Raw genomic sequence first — 16,063 nt, 5'->3', positions numbered from 1 at the left:
GAGCCAGTTATCTCATCACAGAAGGCAATCAAGTTGGTCAGGCATGACTTGCCCTTGGTGAATCCATGTTGACTGTTCCTGATCACCTTCCTCTCCTGCAAGTGATTCAAAATGGTTGCCTTGAAGACCTGCTCCAGGATTTTTCCAGGGACTGAGGTGAGGCTGAGGTGGTCCCCAGGTTCTCCTTCTTCCCATTTTTTAAAGGTGGGCACTATATTTGCCTTTTTCCAGTCATCTAGGACCTACATGTGTACAAATAAGATGACCACCCTCTTTCCAAATACTTTTGTTGCTCTGCGCATACTTCTAACACTTCCTGTAACAGTTGCCAGTGGAGAACGCAGCTTCTCTAAGCTGAAGTTAATAAAAACACATCTACACTCCACAATGACACAGGAGAGGCTGGTCGGCCTTGCAACCAGCTCAATAGAGCATGAGCTGGCCCAGACTGTGGACCTTTAGGAAACAATTCAAATCTTTGCAACCAAGAAGGCACAGAAAGCACCACTTTGATTATTCAAACAGATAAAAATGCCAGTGTTTACTATGCAGACAAGAAAAGTTACATTTGCTGTTCAGGCATTTGAAAGTTAAGTGTTACTTAAAATTTTTGAACAAGGCATTTTAAGTTGTTAGTTCTCCTTTATTGCGGTAGGTAGCAGCGCAGTGCCATGAGAGAAATAGAACAGGAAGAAGGCAGAATTGAGACCTTTCAAAGTGTTGACCCAAGTGAGCGGACATGGGGGTGTCATTTGAGCTCCCCACCTCAGGTGCCAAAATGTTGTGGGCTGGCCCTGTCTGCAAACTCCGAAGCCATGTGTTAAATGTGCTCTAGGGCTTCTACTCTGAGTTTCTGAGTTGGTGACACACACACACACACACACACAATGTGAAACCAGGAGAACTTTGCCTGTTTCTGCAGGGCTCTGTTGCACTTGCACAGCATGGGTCCTCCTAACCTAAACACTCATTTAAAATACCCGTAACCAACCTTGATGTTTTACTTTCCTTCATATTTTTGGTGTTGTCACTTGTTTGTGGTTCTGTTTGCTGGCTGTGTTGCTTTATTACTTATTTTTACTGTTCTATGTGTGTGTAGTGTTAACCAAATTAAGAGTTGACATCCCAGAGAAATTTTATAAGCCTGAGTGAATGCCTTTTACTCTCCTTTCCAGTATGCCTTTTACTCTCCTTTCCAGTATCAGAAAATATTGTATTAATATTTGCAATGAGAGCATGACTATTTCTAGATTTCATAGATTTGTTTAGCATCTTAAAGCTGAGCTATGTGGGCAGATAATATGCATGCAAGAGGGATAGTTTTGTGAACTTCAAAAGTCCATAGCATGCTAGTGTTTTGACAGATGCTTCATTTTTTGAGAGCAGCTTTCCCTGAAGATTAAGTGGTCTGTGGTAGAGTAGGTTAATTAAATTGGTCCTCTGGTGCATATTTTTTATGCTTTTACTTAATGGCCATGTCTTTGTTTTATTTATATAGCTGTTTTCAGTATGCCACATTTTGGTGTGTTTGTTAGCTTGAGATGTTAGAAAGGATGATAAAATACATGTACTCCAAGGGCCATGTTAATTTTCTTTTTATTTGATTTCATATTAAATAAACATCTTAAGTGGTGCACCTTGTTAGTTATCCCTTGTTTTAATATTCTTTCTTCTTCCATACCTATGAACTGTTTAAAAATATATATTATATCTAGGGTTTTTGTTTGTACTGGTGAAACAGATCCGCATATTACCTCGATATTGATGCTGTACGTAACAAAATTCATTCCACACACGGATGAAAAAAATTAGAGGGAATGTTGGTCGAGGCAGGTGTTAGGGTTCCTTCAGCTATTTTGCAGCAGTTCCCCCCTGCCCATAGCATCCCTCCTCCTCAGGCTCATGGGCCTCCAAGTCCGGGCCTCTGCCTCATCAGCAGCCAGGTACTCCATGAATTTGATGGACTCTTCCAGAGTCCCCAGTTAGTGCCGCTGCACCCTTTCCTTCCCCCTGCCTAGGAGGATCTGAGTGAACTGTTCCAGGACCACAGTTTCCACCACCTGGGTCCCTGAACGTTTCTCAGGTTCTAACCACCACCAGGTGCTGTTTCGTAGACATGCTACTGCTCGGGGCCTGGACCTCAGGGAATACCTCTCCTGGCAAAAGTGGCAGTGGTAGGTGTCATGGTTGATCCCTGTCTGGTCCAAGATGGGGGCTTTTCCTGTTTTGTGCTCCAGGGCGTCCTGGGGTTCTATAATTCCCTGAGGGACACTGGGTGGCAGTGGCCACCTGTTCGAATGTTACCAGGAATGCCTCCAGATCATCAACATGTCCCATTTTTGCCGAATGCAGAGAAAGACCAGCAGGAAGGGCCCTGGGTCTTGCCCGGATGGAGAAGGGTTTGGCTTCTCTGTTGGGTGCATCATGGTGGCTAGCTGTTGGATCAAATACTCCCACTGTGCTTGATGTTGCGCTGTCAACTCCCTCATCAGCTGTTGCTGCTGGGTCATGATTTGCTGCAACAGCTGGGCCTGCTGTTGGGTGGCCTGTTGTTGCTGGCTCTCCAAGAACCATTTCAATATTTTCTCCATCTCAGGCGAGGAGGCGGATGGGCGGGCGAAGAAAGGCTGCCCTCTTGGTACTCTCCTCCCGCTGTGGCCTTTCAACAGGGCCCGGTCGTTGCTCACATTCTCCACCACTTGCAGTGGTGTATGCACACCCTGTCCCCTGTCAGGGTGGATAGTGGGTTTGTGGACACTGCGGTTACTGTCTAACTGTCCGACTGTATTGAACCTCACCACACTGAGGTCCCAGGGTCAGAGCGAAAGCAGCGGGTCTTGGGTCCAGGGCTTCATGGCCCAATGGCCGGAGTCAATACAGCAGCCCTTGTGAGCAGGGCAGCATGGCTTAGCAGCCAGAGTCAATACAGTGTCCCTTGCCTCAGGACAGCATAGCCTAGTGGCCAGAGTCAATGTAGCAACCCTCAGATACAGGGCAGTGCAGCCTAGTGGCCAGTACCCAAGGTAGGGGGACCCGGGACCACTCAGGGCCCTAGCAGTGGCAAAGTGGTCCACCACTAGGTTAGCAAGGAATCCCACCAAAACACACTGACCTTACACAGGTGGGAAATATCACTCACTCATCCTCCCTGGGTCACTTCCTGCCATGCTTCCTGAAGCTGCAGTCCATGGGGTGTCAGGGTCTCTGGGCTTGTCAGTGCAGGTAATTCCCTAGGGCTCTGTTGGCCACAGATCTCTAGTCCAGATCTCAGGATCTCCAGCTCCTGCACGCAAGGGCTGGAGGCTCCACCAGAGGTCCTTCCTCTCCAACAGTCAGCCCAGAGTGAGCTGAGCTGCTCCCTTTTATACTAGCATAGCACTTGGTACATACCCAGTATGGTCTGAGGGGTGTGACTTCCTCTGCCCATAATGTGGGTTAACCCCTTCCAGTCTAATGCTGGGTATGCTCACCCCTTAACAGCATCATACTGACACTCTGTGTTAGCATCATACTGACACATTGATAACATCAGCACACCTCTACTTGATGACATCACACTGGCACATTGTCACACCATGATTATGGCTTCTGGTTTTGGGTGTTTAGTCATTTCATTTTTCAGCATTTATTTTTAGCAATTTTTGAGTTTTATGTAGATGACCAAAAATCTGTATATTCACATAGTACTGTTTCAAACAGTAATATGTTAAAGCACATTAGTAAATCTTTAGTGTGAACCAACAAAGTTTACATGACTCAATCAATGAACAATATGTTAGTGCACTTTAGAAATCACACCCCCTTAGTTTACGTTACTGCTCCATCTAGACAAGCCCTTAGATGCAAACTGGGTTGCAGGGACATTGCCTATATAAACTGCACTTCAAATGGGGTGAACTCAGCATGAACTAAGTAACCATTTCCAATGTTCTCACAGTGTTTATTCGATAAACACCAATTTCTTTGTGGGGGAGGTGTCTGGGGTGTTTTATTCATTGGTTAAACCTAAAATCAGAAGCCTCAACTATGAGACACTGTGAGGACACAATGCACACATCTGTATGATGACATCACACTGACACATTGTCACACCCTGATGCATTGCAATGGCATCACACTGGCATACTGTGATGGCACCATGCGGTCACATCACATATCACTGTCATATGCCTTAAAATGGCTCTGTGCCAACACATCCTGAGGTTGCATCTGACATCATATAAGTGAATTTCCAGTGGACTAATTGGTGGTAAACAGTGTGGATCAACAGTTAATTAATTAATGTTTATAAAGCACTTTGTAGAAGAAAGCTGCTATATACATGCAGTATTATAGATTGCCAGTCTTTTTGCATATTTCAGCAGTGCAAAAATGAAGCAGGTGGGAATGATGAGCAGGTATACTCACTGTGGAGTCATTTACTAAACATAATAGAGCAGGCACTCATAAATTCACACTGCTGAATAGGAAACCCATTATGCATTACCACAGTTTGTAAATAAAGAAGCTATAAAAATCCATTAAATACATCATTATGAAATGTACTTTGTTTATTTATTTTGGCAAATGAATTTGGTTTCAATTATTTATAATACTTTTTACCAAGATAGGTGTAAATGTACTGGAGTATATTTTGCCTAAGCAATGGAATTGTGGCAATATAAATCCTCATGATAGCAGCTGCCATTAAATCTTTGCTGAGAAGTGCCAGGCCTGAGAGCTGACTTTTTTTCTTTTAAAGTGGATATTTATATTAGCTGCAGATGAGCAAAATTAAAATTTAGTGAGCTAGTTCAGTGTTGCCGACTCTCACACTTTTATCATGAGTCTCACTATATTTTTTTTTCTTGAAGCCCCAGCTCCTAGAATTATGTGATTGTGAGTAAATCTCATCTTTCATTTTTTTTTAAAGTACATTTCCAGCCTTCATGGTTGTGGAGAAAAGCTTGAAAACATGACCCAGGTGCAACCTAAACACTCAAAAACCAGAAAGCATATAAAAACAACCTAACAAAATGTATTTTTTTAAAACACGTATGATTTTTTTAAGCAAATCTCATTATTTTTGGGGACCTGGCTCATGATTTTTTAATGATTAGAATTGGCAGTACTACAAGTTTTCTTACAGTAACTTGGACTATGAAAGGGAGTGAGCTATGTGCATACTAAATGTTTCTTCTATGTATAGAAATTTGCTAGTGAAAAAATAATATTAATGCATTCTAGAAAAAGAGGGAGTGTTTTTGGGGAGTCACTAAGGGGCAAATTTTGGAGGGCTCCTCTGCAGCAGAATTGGTGTGGGTTTGGTTTGCCGGGATAGGGCTTGAGGTGGGACAGGAGTTTTTGAGCTACACTGATCCTCCCTTTCCCCATCAGTGTGGTATAAGGGCCATGGTTGTAGTTAGTAGGGCGGCTGAGAATCAGAATTGCTGTTCCCCAAGAAATTCTGGTATTTGGACATCTGTTTCTGTCTCAAATTGGGATGGGAAGTCAAAATATCAATTTTATTCATGGAATGGAAAGCTCTGAACATTTTTTATTTGAAACAGTGAAAATGTTTGGCTTCAGCTTGATTTAACGTTGAACTGCATCAACTTGATCTGCTACAGTGCCTCACACTCTCATTCTCTTCTAAGGGCTGGGCTCCCATGATGCAATATGGCAGTTCAACCAGCGGAAAGACCGTGGCACATTATAGGAGATGCAGTCCAGCCTGGAAGCCTGACCCACAGAGAAGAATGAAGGGCTTGAGGCACTTGAACTACAATTCCCATGAGGCACCAGGGCAACTCAGGCAGACACAGATTAAATCAAACTAACCCATGTGCCACATTCAGCACGCGTGCCATAGGTTGCCTTCCCTGAAAAAAGTAGAATATAAAATAATGGCACAACTTGTACCAGAAAAGAAAAGTGTTCCAAAAATAAATAGCTTAACCTGTTTATTTGTATTCCAGCAATTTCACAGCACACTTTTCCACACATCTAGTTTATCACATAGCTCACAGAGATTTATAAGTAGTCCACATTGCGTAAACATCAATTGTGATCTTGTACAGCTCTTGGAACATTGTGGCTCCAGGCTCTACTATAATGCATATAAAAGATTAATAGTAATAGCAGCTTTTTCATGAGGGGGTCATGCTGAATAAACTGCCCCAGATAGTGCTGGTGCTAATCCATTGAGGACCATAAGCAGGAATATTATGGGGAGCTTGTGGTGGGTTTTGTACCTCGTCAAACCCTTCAATTCAAGAGGGGCAAGGTTAACCCCACCTCCCTGCATCTATGTCGGTTCTACTACCTCCCCGGTAGTCAGGGCTGTATGGCCCAATGGCCGGAGTCCTTCTAAATCCTCTTCCCCTGGTGGGATAGCATGGCCTAGCGGACGGAGTCCCTATAGTGAGCTCTTAAAGCAGCATGGCCCAATGGCCAGAGTCTCTCTAAACTCTCTTCCCCTTGTAGGATAGTGCAGCCCAGCAGCCGGAGTTCATCTATCTCCTTGAGGTAAAAGAGAGGTCGGTGAACTATGTCATCACCAAAAAGGGTGTGCGGGAGGTAGAGACCAACGGTAGGGGAGCCCAGGCCCACACACCTTTACTGGGCTCCAACCCAGGGCCCTGTCAGTGACGGCATGATCTGCCACGGGTTAACAGGGAATTCTACAGCAACACGCTGCTCTCAGAGTGGTGGGAAAAACCACTCCCTTCCCTTCCCTGGGTTACTTCCTACCAGTTCTCCAAACATTGCAGTCCCTGTGGCATCAGGGTCTCCAGGTTCTTCAGCACGTGGTGCTCCCTGGGGTTCCAACAGCTGCCGGCTTCTGGTCCCGGTCCCTGGCTCCTCAGCTCTCTCCGGTAAGGGTCGGAACTGCTCCTGGGCTGGAGCTGGCTAAGGGCCCAAGTTTAGGTTCTGAGGGGTATGAGGCAATCATAAAATCCTTGCAGGCCTTCCACACCTTCAGCAGATTTACGTGGTATACTTGGGTGTCCCTTCGATGTCTGGACAGCCGGATCTTGTAATCAACAGGCCCCACCCACTGAACCACTTTGAGCGGCCCCTGCCACTTGGCTAATAATTTACACTTGGAGGGGGGCAGTAACAGAAGACCTCAGTCTCTCGGTTCAAAGTTCCTCATTTTCATCCCTCGATTGTACTGGATCTCCTGGTTGTGTTGTGCTTGTAACAGGTTCTCCCTGGCTCGGGTGCCCAGTTCCTGAAGCCATTCCCTCAAATGGAGGATATACTGGACCGAACTTTGACCCGGGTCTCTTGCTCCTCCCAGGTTTTTTTCAAGAGGTCCAAAATCCTCCGGGGTTGCCTCCCATAGAGGAGCTAGAATGGGGAGTACCTGGTGGAAGCTTGTGGCACCTGGTGGAAGCTTGTGGCACCTCACATACAGCAAAGAGGAGTGCTGGCAGGCACTTGTCCCACTGGTGGGGCTCGTCCCCCACGAATTTCCGCAGCATCGCCTTCAGGGTCCCATTAAAGCATTCTACCAATCCATGGAGATGGTAGATGGAGGTCTTAAGGGCCCGGATGTTCAGTAGTCTGCAGAGCTCTGCCATCAGCTTGGAGGTTACATTAGTCCCCTGGTCTGTCAATATCTCTCATGGCAGTCCCACCCGGGAAAATATCTGTAATAGCTCATTGGCGATAACGGGGGCAGTAGTTGTTCATAAGGGTACTGCCTCAGGATACCTAGTTGCATAGTCTACTACAACCAGGATGTATCTATGTCCTGAGCTACTTTTATCCAGGGGCCCCACCAGGTCGAGGCCAATCCGTTCGAAAGGAGTGCCAATCACTGGTAAAGGCACCAAGGGGGCCCTGGGTACCCCCATCGGGCCAGTCTTCTGGCATTCTGGGCAAGAGGCACAGTAATCCCGGACCTCTTGGTGTATGTCTGGCCAGAAAAATGTTGAGCTATTCTTAGGAAGGTCTTTTCTCACCCCAAATGACCCACCCAGGGGACCACATGGGCTAGGCGGAGCAGCCCTCTTCAGAACCTTCGGGGGACCAACAATTGGTACACCTCGGCTCAGGTCTCTGGCTCCTGGGCCACTTGATAAAGTAAGTCTTTGTGGATCTCAAAATGGGGGCCTTGGGGCCGACAATGCTGAGGATGGGCCTCTCCGTCATGGCTGACCGCTTATTCCCAGGCTGGAGTCCCCTCTCTGTTCCTCCAAAAAATCTCCATCAACATCCAGCCACCTCGTCTCTTCCACTGTCGGACCATCAGTCGAGGCCTGGCTCTCCTCAGCTACTTCGGGCCCTCTCAATGTCCCCTCCAAAGGGTCATGTGGCCCGGGTTGGCCCAACAAACCCTGTCTCCCATAGCGGGCTTTCTTCCTCTCCTCTTCCTTTCTTCCTTCTTCCTCCACCCCCCGGCGAAACCCTGCCAGTCGCAGCTCAACACCACAGGGTATGCTAATCTAGGTGCCAACCCCACTAAGCAACATGACTCCTGCTGGGCAACCTCCAGTTGCACCCAGAAGGTGGGGTAAGACTTCAAGTCTCTGTGTATACATTGTAACTGTATCGAGGCCCGGTGGGAAGAGAGTCCTCTACCAATCCTGTGTGAATGATGGTTTGGCTGCACCCCAAGTCCACCAGTGCTACGGCTGGGGTTCCCTCCACTCACACTGGGATCACCATCTTCGCCGGCCCGTCCTTCTGGGCTCATCGGTCCACCATCAGGCCCTGCCCATAATTACAGTTCATGTAGGGGCACTCTCTCCTGAAGTGCCCCCTTTGTCCGCACTGGCAGCACCTATCCCGATCCCCCTCCGTGGGTAGGGTGACTTGTGGGAGGCTTGACTCCTCAGATGGGTCCTCTTGGTCCCGGGACAGGCATGCCCCCGAGGGGTCCTGGGGTTTGTTGGCGACCCCGACTGTTGGGCGGGCAAATGGGGACCTCCCCCACCGGTCTTATGCACCATCCCTTCTGGGGGTCGGTCTCCCCCTCCTGAAGTCCTTGTCTTAAGACCCGCTCGCTCGTCCGGCTCTGCCGCCATGTAGTCTTCGGCAAGGCACGTAGCCTCTGCAAGGGTCTTTGGCCGGTGTTGCTGCACCCACTCCTTCCCCCGGTGGGCAGGATCTGGAGGAACTGCACCAATGCCACAGCCTCGGCCATCTGGCAACTAGTATGGCGATCCAGCTCTAGCCACCTCCAACAGAGGTCGCGGACCTTCTGGGCTACTGCCCGGGGCCTGGCTCCTGGCAGATATTTCTCTCGACGCAGCCTCTGCCGGTACGTCTCCGGACTGATGCTCATATGGTCCAGGATGGCGGCCTTAACTTTCTCATATTGCAGTGCCTCCTGTGGGTCAAGATTGCAGTAAGCGGCCTGCACAGGGCCCATTAAATACGGGGTGAGAATAGTGGCCCAATGTTTGAGGGGCCACTAAGTAGCCGTAGCTACCCGTTCAAAAGTTACTAAGAAGGCCTCGGGGTCGTCCCCAGGCCCCATCTTCACCAGCTGCACCGATAGTCCCCCACAGCCCTCCCCTGGCCCTCCTCTGGCTGAGTTGTGGGGAGGACTGGCTGCTGTCTTCAACAAGGTTGCCACCTGTTGGAAGAGTCAATCTTGACTCACTTGCTGCTGGGCGGCTAACTCCCGAACCAGCTTTTGCTGGGATTCTTGTTGCTTTGCCGCCTGCAGTTGCTGTTATACAGCCAGTTGCTGTAACAGCTGCGTCTGCTGTTGTTGCTGTTGTACAGCCTGTTGCTGCTGGTTTTCCAGCAGCCATTTTAGGAGCTTGTCAGTCTCCATCTTGTACATCTGGGTCCTTCTAGCAGGCCCTGGTCGTTGCCCACATTCTCCACCACTTGTGGCGGGTTTTGTACCTCGTCAACCACTTCGATTCAATGGGGGGGCAAGGTTAACCCCACCTCCCTGCATCTATGTCAGTTCTACTACCTCCCCAGTAGTCAGGGCTGAATGGGCCGAAGTCCTTCTAAATCCTTTTCCCCTTGGGATAGCGGGGCCCAGTGGCCGGAGTCCCTATAGTGCGCTCTTAAAGCAGCGTGGCCCAATGGCCAGAGTCTCTCTAAACTCTCTTCCCCTCATAGGATAGTGCGGCCCAGCGGCCGGAGTTTATCTATCTCCTTGAGGTAAAAGAGGGGTTGGTGAACTATGTCGTCACCAAAAAGGGGGCGAGGGGTTACAGACCCCCGGTAGGGAAGCCCGGGCCCACCCGCCTTTACTGTGCTCCAACACAGGGCCCTGTCAGTGACAGCGTGATCCGACACAGGTCAGTGGGGAAGCCAACTGGAACATGCTGCCCTCAAAACATTTAGGGAGAAACCACTCCCTTCCCTTTCCTGGGTCACTTCCTACCAGTTCTCCAAATGTAGCAGTCCCTGTGGCATCAGGGTCTCCAGGTTCTTCAGCATCCAGCGCTCCCTGGGGTTCCAACAGCTGCCGGCCTCCGGTCCTCGTCCCTGGCTTCTCAGCTGTCTTCGGTAAGTACGCAACTGCTCCTGGGTTGGAGACTCTGCTGGGCGTCCTCCTTCCTCAGCCACCAGCCCTGACTGAGCAGCTCTGCAAGCTTTAATACTTGACTCCCAGTTGGAGCATGCCCAGCAGAGCCTCAGGGGCGTGGCTTCTTCTGCCAGCTGGGAAGGGTTAACCCTCTCAGTCCCATCACAGGGCCCCACGCAACAAATAATAAAAAGTGAATGGGGGCCCTCTTGAGCTGCATGGGCCCTAAGTAATTGCTTAATCTGCTTATGCTTATGGCCCCAGATCACAGTGTACCTGTTATGTGCACATTCTACTGAGGTCTCCAAAACAGCAACAGGAAGACTTCATTGAACAGACTGACTGCCACCCTACAGACTTAGAAGCATAGCAAAAATGTTTTTAAATTTTTAATGAGCACATGTGCTGCTAAACTGAGTTACAGTGACTCATCTAACATTTTGATGTCGATTTACCAATGGTTATTTTCTCTGGAGTTGACTCAGGTATAAAAAAGGTATAAGGGAATGAGACAATATTTACTTGATATCAAGATAGTTTAATATGTAGTGATTCACTGGGTTTAATTTAATTGGCATTGTGGATGCTAACTACATTTCTCAGTATTTCAGAGAATGGTCTACTGATTTCAATAATACAGGAAGTAGGATAGCATTGACGGAAGAATCCCATACACTGCTACAGACGGGGGACCGAATGGTTAGGCAGCAGTACTACAGAAAAGGACCTAGGGGTTACAGTGGACGAGAAGCTGGATATGAGTCAACAGTGTGCCCTTGGTGCCAAGAAGGCTAATGGCATTTTGGGCTCCACACTACAAGAAAGACGCAGAAAAATTGGAAAGTGGAGGGCAACAAAAATGATTAGGGGGCTGGAGCACATGACTTATGAGGAAAGGCTGAGGGAACTGGGATTGTTTAGTCTGCAAAAAAGAAGAATGAGGAGGGATTTGATAGCTGCTTTCAACTACCTGAAAGGGGGTTCCAAAGAGGATAGATCTAGACTGTTCTCAGTGGTATCAGATGACAGAGCAAGGAGTAATTGTCTCAAGTTGCAGTGGGGGACGTTTAGGTTGGATATTGGAAAAACTTTTTCATTAGGAGGCTGGTGAAGCACTGGAATGGGTTACCTAGGGAGGTGGTGGAATCTCCTTCCTTAGAGGTTTTTAAGGTCAGGTTTGACAAAGCCCTGGCTGGGATGATTTAGTTGGGGATTGGTCCTGCTTTGAGCAGGGGGTTGGACTAGATGACCTCCTGAGGTCCCTTCCAACCCTGATATTCTATGATTCTATGATAAGAACTGTGATGAATATACAAATAGTTTCAATCTTCAGGAAATTCTTACAGGCATAGTTCCTGTAGGATAGTGGAGAAACTGTCTAATTGGGTCTCTGATTTGCAGGTATAGACTGATACACATTTCTTAGGAAAATTAATCCCTGGTTTTAGTTGGCTGAATTATTTAATTATATCTTCAGAAGCTTTCTTCTCTAGGAGCTAAATTCACCTTGGGAGTTCTATTTAGTTACACTATTAACACTGACAACCTCTTTGTGCCAGGAGTAAAATTAGCCCCTGGTGTTTGTTTTGTTAATTCAATTATTTGAAGTCTGTGCCTTCAAATCTCTGAATATTCACACATTTCCACCTGGTGGTACTGGTAGGCAGTGACTATTCATTCCATGCTGTCCATATAACTTGTCAAAATGTTAGGAATTGTGTGTTCATTAGGTTACATTCAAGTATCTCAGAGAATTTGGAGGATATCTTGGCTAGAAGGAGTCATGGTAGTCTTATTTTTAGCATATTGTGCTAAAAGTCCAGCTACCCAGTGATCCAGTTTACCCAGCAGTATTTAATCTAGGTGGAATGGCCCTATACTCATTCATACAGAGTGAAATCTCTTAATGGTGAAGTGCTATACATAGTGATAAAGAAAACTGTTGATTTTAATTCTATTAAATACAAAATCACCTTGATAAAATATTCAATAAAGGGGAACAAAAAAATGATAGTTTGAAATACAACTTTAATTTAAAAAAATCAATATGCCGTGTACAATGTTTTGTTACAAGATTATCAGCTTGATTTGTTTTGTACTTATACTGACAGAACAAAATGATATTTTGAATTAAGCATAATATTGATTCAAAGTTATTTATAAATGATCAAAGTGATAGCTGAATATTACTAATGTCAGTAATTAGTTAGAACTGTTGGTCAGCAAAGACAAATACAGTTAATACAAATATATGGAAACTGGTACTGTAATTGAGCATTATGTCATGTCATGTCAAGTAGGCTTAACTAAAAGGAACACTTGAAAGCATACTTTTTTTTCCCAAATGTTTGTCAGCTTTGTACACTTACTGTTGGATAATCTAGAAATATGCAAAAAACAGCAGCTTGGCACTACAATTAATGGAATGCATTATCAAATTTCTCTCTAGAGAAGGGCAATAGAAATGGCAGCCAGAGAACCATCCACAATCATTACAGGGTTTTTACATGGATATCCAGTAATCAGTTTCCTCTCTTGTTCTCTTTCCTGGATGAACCACACAAGCATTGTAGGATGTTTATTTACAAGCACCAAGAATTTTCTGTTGTGCATTTCTTTGTCCATAACTACTATTTTTTGTTTCTCCTTATTGTTAGAGACCCAGACCCAACTCCCATTTTGACAAAGATTTCCATTGACTTCAATGGGAGTTTGACTGAGCCCATAACCACTGTATGTCAAGTGCTCATCACACATAGTAATGCTGTGAGAAGAAATCTAGTTTGTTACCACCTGTCTGAGAAAACAGAATTTGTGTACCTGTTGTAAATAAACAGATTTAAAATCTTTATTAAAGCTAATGTTAAAAAAAGTATATAATACATAGGTTGGGAAAAGAGTGTCTGTACATCTGGGTATAGTGCTTAGATTATCCACAAATATAAAGTTTGTTTTTAAAGTCATATGATACATAGAGTACATAATCAGAAACAACCCAAATTTAGGTGAATAGATTTAACAATACAGTTTAGATATTAGAATCCAAATACGCAGGTACATCACTCATGAAAAGTTGTACAGAGATTTGGTTGTGGAAAGCAAAATATGTCAATGAGTGGAGACTGTCACTCAGTAATTGAGAATTATGTTGGTTGTCCATTTAGAAAATACAATCCAGGAGGAAAGTATTTGTTACTTTCCTGACTTCTCTTCTCATAGGCACTCTAGTTCATCCCTCCTGGTATTGCTGATGTCCAGTGATGTGTTCTATGTAGGTGTCCCTCGACCACCTCACGGCATCCAACACCATGAGTTGCCACATCATCCAAGTGTAGCATTGACCGATTCCACATTCTTTCAGCACTCGCTTGTTACTGGAGTCCCACGCACCTAAGGCTCCGACAATCAGTGCATTTGTCTGGACCTGGTAACCCTTAGCTCTCAAGGTTTCAGCCAAAGGGGCACATTTCTCTACCTTTCGAGCTCAGGCATCGTGGAAGGCGGGGGTCCTGTTCTCGAATGGCACTGTGACTTCCACCATGATGATCTTTTTCCGGTCTTCGTTGGTGACGATGATGTCTGGTCACAGTTGGCTGCCAGTTCCAGGGATGGCAGAGGTTACGGTAACCTTTCCCATAGGTGGCGGAATGGCTCTGGCCAGGCGATCTTGGATTGCGTTGTGTCGCAGCTGAATTATACTAAGAAAATACCCTACTCTGCATCAGTGATTTCTGCTCCAAATGTAAAACTGACCTGCAAGATTGCAAAATTCTGCTTCTACTTGGCAAAGGAGCAACAGTAATTGCTCTTTGGTAATGTTAGTAAATGTTGACATTTTAAGTGACCAATGTAGTTGAATGAGTTTAAGTGCCCATAGCATTAGCTGGAGCCGAGCAAAAGGCACACATGCTGCGCTAGCTTCCCCACACAATTCTGTCAACATCATCAGTAATGACTTGTGCTTCCAGTCCTGAGCTACTGTTGAGTAGACACTGATCATCATGTACAATTATACCAGTGGTCCTAGTGTGTATTCCCGTCTGCCCCAAGCACTAAGTCAAACCACATATGAACCCAGGTAACTTCAGTGCACATTTTTAAACAATTAAGCCTTAAAAAAAATCTGAACTTTGATCATTAGAAAATAAAGCCAGACAAAAAAAAATTCTGGTTAAAAAACACAAAATTCCTAAAGGATATAAATCCCTAAAGCCTGGTATATAAATATAACCATCAATTTTCCTCTGTAGTAAATTCCTTTTTAGATGGCAATGTAAGGATAATTCTAACTTTCCCTGTACGTTTGCATTGTCCTCTGCCTTACAGTTCAAGGCAGTGATCCCGTACAGGCTCTAGTTTCAAACCAACATCTGGAACTTGAGTCTTGAAAGACATCCAAAACAACAAAAAACAACAAGTAGTGATTAGCCACCTTTATAACTCATAAGGCCAGATTCTCAACTCGTGTAAATTGGCAAAGCTGCATTGAACTTAATGGAGCTACGCTGATTTATGTCAGTTGAGGGTCAGGCCCTGTTCACCGAGGCACTGAAATAAATTAGCCTCACCTTAGCATGGGAATTTCAATCAAGATTGCCTGAGATTTTGCATTCAACAATCTTAGAGGAAACAGTGAGAGCAACATTTACAACCCTTGAAGGGAGACAATTAACAGTTTTATTCCTGAGGAAGTTCTCTCACTCTGCATTAGGTGGAAACTCTTATTGGGAAATAAGCGTATGCTTGTGCTGTTCACAAACATGGAGATTTACAAACTGCATATTTACAAACTGCACTCAAATATGCAGTTGATCCTGCTGCACCCTACCAAGGTGCTGGTTTGTGCCATAAGTATTTTGGATGTTTTTATTGTTAAATATCGATATGGCCAACAGACAATTTTTTTAGAATAGTGATATTAGTTCTCAACATGGAGCATGAGACCATTCACAAGTAATAGATACTTTACAGAGAAATATATTACAGTCTGTACTCTAAGGGCTCAGTCCTGCAAACCTATAACTGTACAATCAGTGCTTACTCACGCCAGTAATCCCATACTGGGCTGCTCATTTGAATTAAGGCTAATTAAATGACTAATAATTTGCAGTATCAGACCCAGAAGCATTACAAAAATTGTGAACAGTGGATTCTCTACTACTGTATTTATTATACATTAGATCATTGCACTTTTTCTTACAATAAAAAATATTTACTATGGAAATTAATTCCCACTAACATTTTCCTTCATTGTTTTCATATTTAAAGAACACGTAACCATGTATTACAGTGCCTCATCTCCTTTTACTGCATTAGGCAGTTGCTAGCCTTATCTGGGTCTTCTCCATCAAGCCTGATCCACTTCTTTTCAATTTCAACCTGTGGTTAGAAAATATACATGTACAACATTAGCAAATGATTAGGTATTAGAAGTCTGATCGTGCACTACTGAAGTCAATGGGATTTTTGACATGGACTTCAATGGGTGCAGAATCAAGCCCTACAGGTGGAGGCCTGAAATACAGGACTCGAGATCCAATGAATTTCAAATCACCACACCCAAAATTTGTTTGGTGG

General features: G+C 45.3%; 1 protein-coding gene and 1 long non-coding RNA gene across 5 annotated transcripts in view; one reads left to right on the top strand and one right to left on the bottom strand.

Moving 5' to 3' along the window:
• The first annotated feature begins 4,164 nt into the window (after nucleotides 1–4,164).
• Nucleotides 4,165–5,943, top strand: LOC120400836. The gene is made up of 2 exons (XR_005596103.1): nucleotides 4,165–4,249; nucleotides 5,637–5,943. It is a non-coding gene; the product is annotated as an uncharacterized LOC120400836 (long non-coding RNA).
• A 7,545-nt stretch (nucleotides 5,944–13,488) lies between these two features.
• The window catches only part of STON1 (stonin 1), a 55,275-nt gene continuing 52,700 nt past the window's right edge, over nucleotides 13,489–16,063 (bottom strand). For all 4 annotated transcript variants that reach the window (XM_039529952.1, XM_039529951.1, XM_039529954.1 and 1 more), the window contains one exon: nucleotides 13,489–15,865. In XM_039529952.1, coding sequence (XP_039385886.1) covers nucleotides 15,791–15,865 — 75 coding nt within the window. In that variant the 3' untranslated portion in view covers nucleotides 13,489–15,790. The remainder of the gene's footprint in view (nucleotides 15,866–16,063) is intronic.

This window comes from Mauremys reevesii, linkage group 3 (assembly GCF_016161935.1).
Source record: "Mauremys reevesii isolate NIE-2019 linkage group 3, ASM1616193v1, whole genome shotgun sequence".
In the NCBI taxonomy this organism is placed as follows: domain Eukaryota; kingdom Metazoa; phylum Chordata; order Testudines; family Geoemydidae; genus Mauremys; species Mauremys reevesii.
The sequence above is the reverse complement of the archived record's forward strand: the minus strand, read 5'-3'. Positions and strand labels throughout refer to the sequence as shown.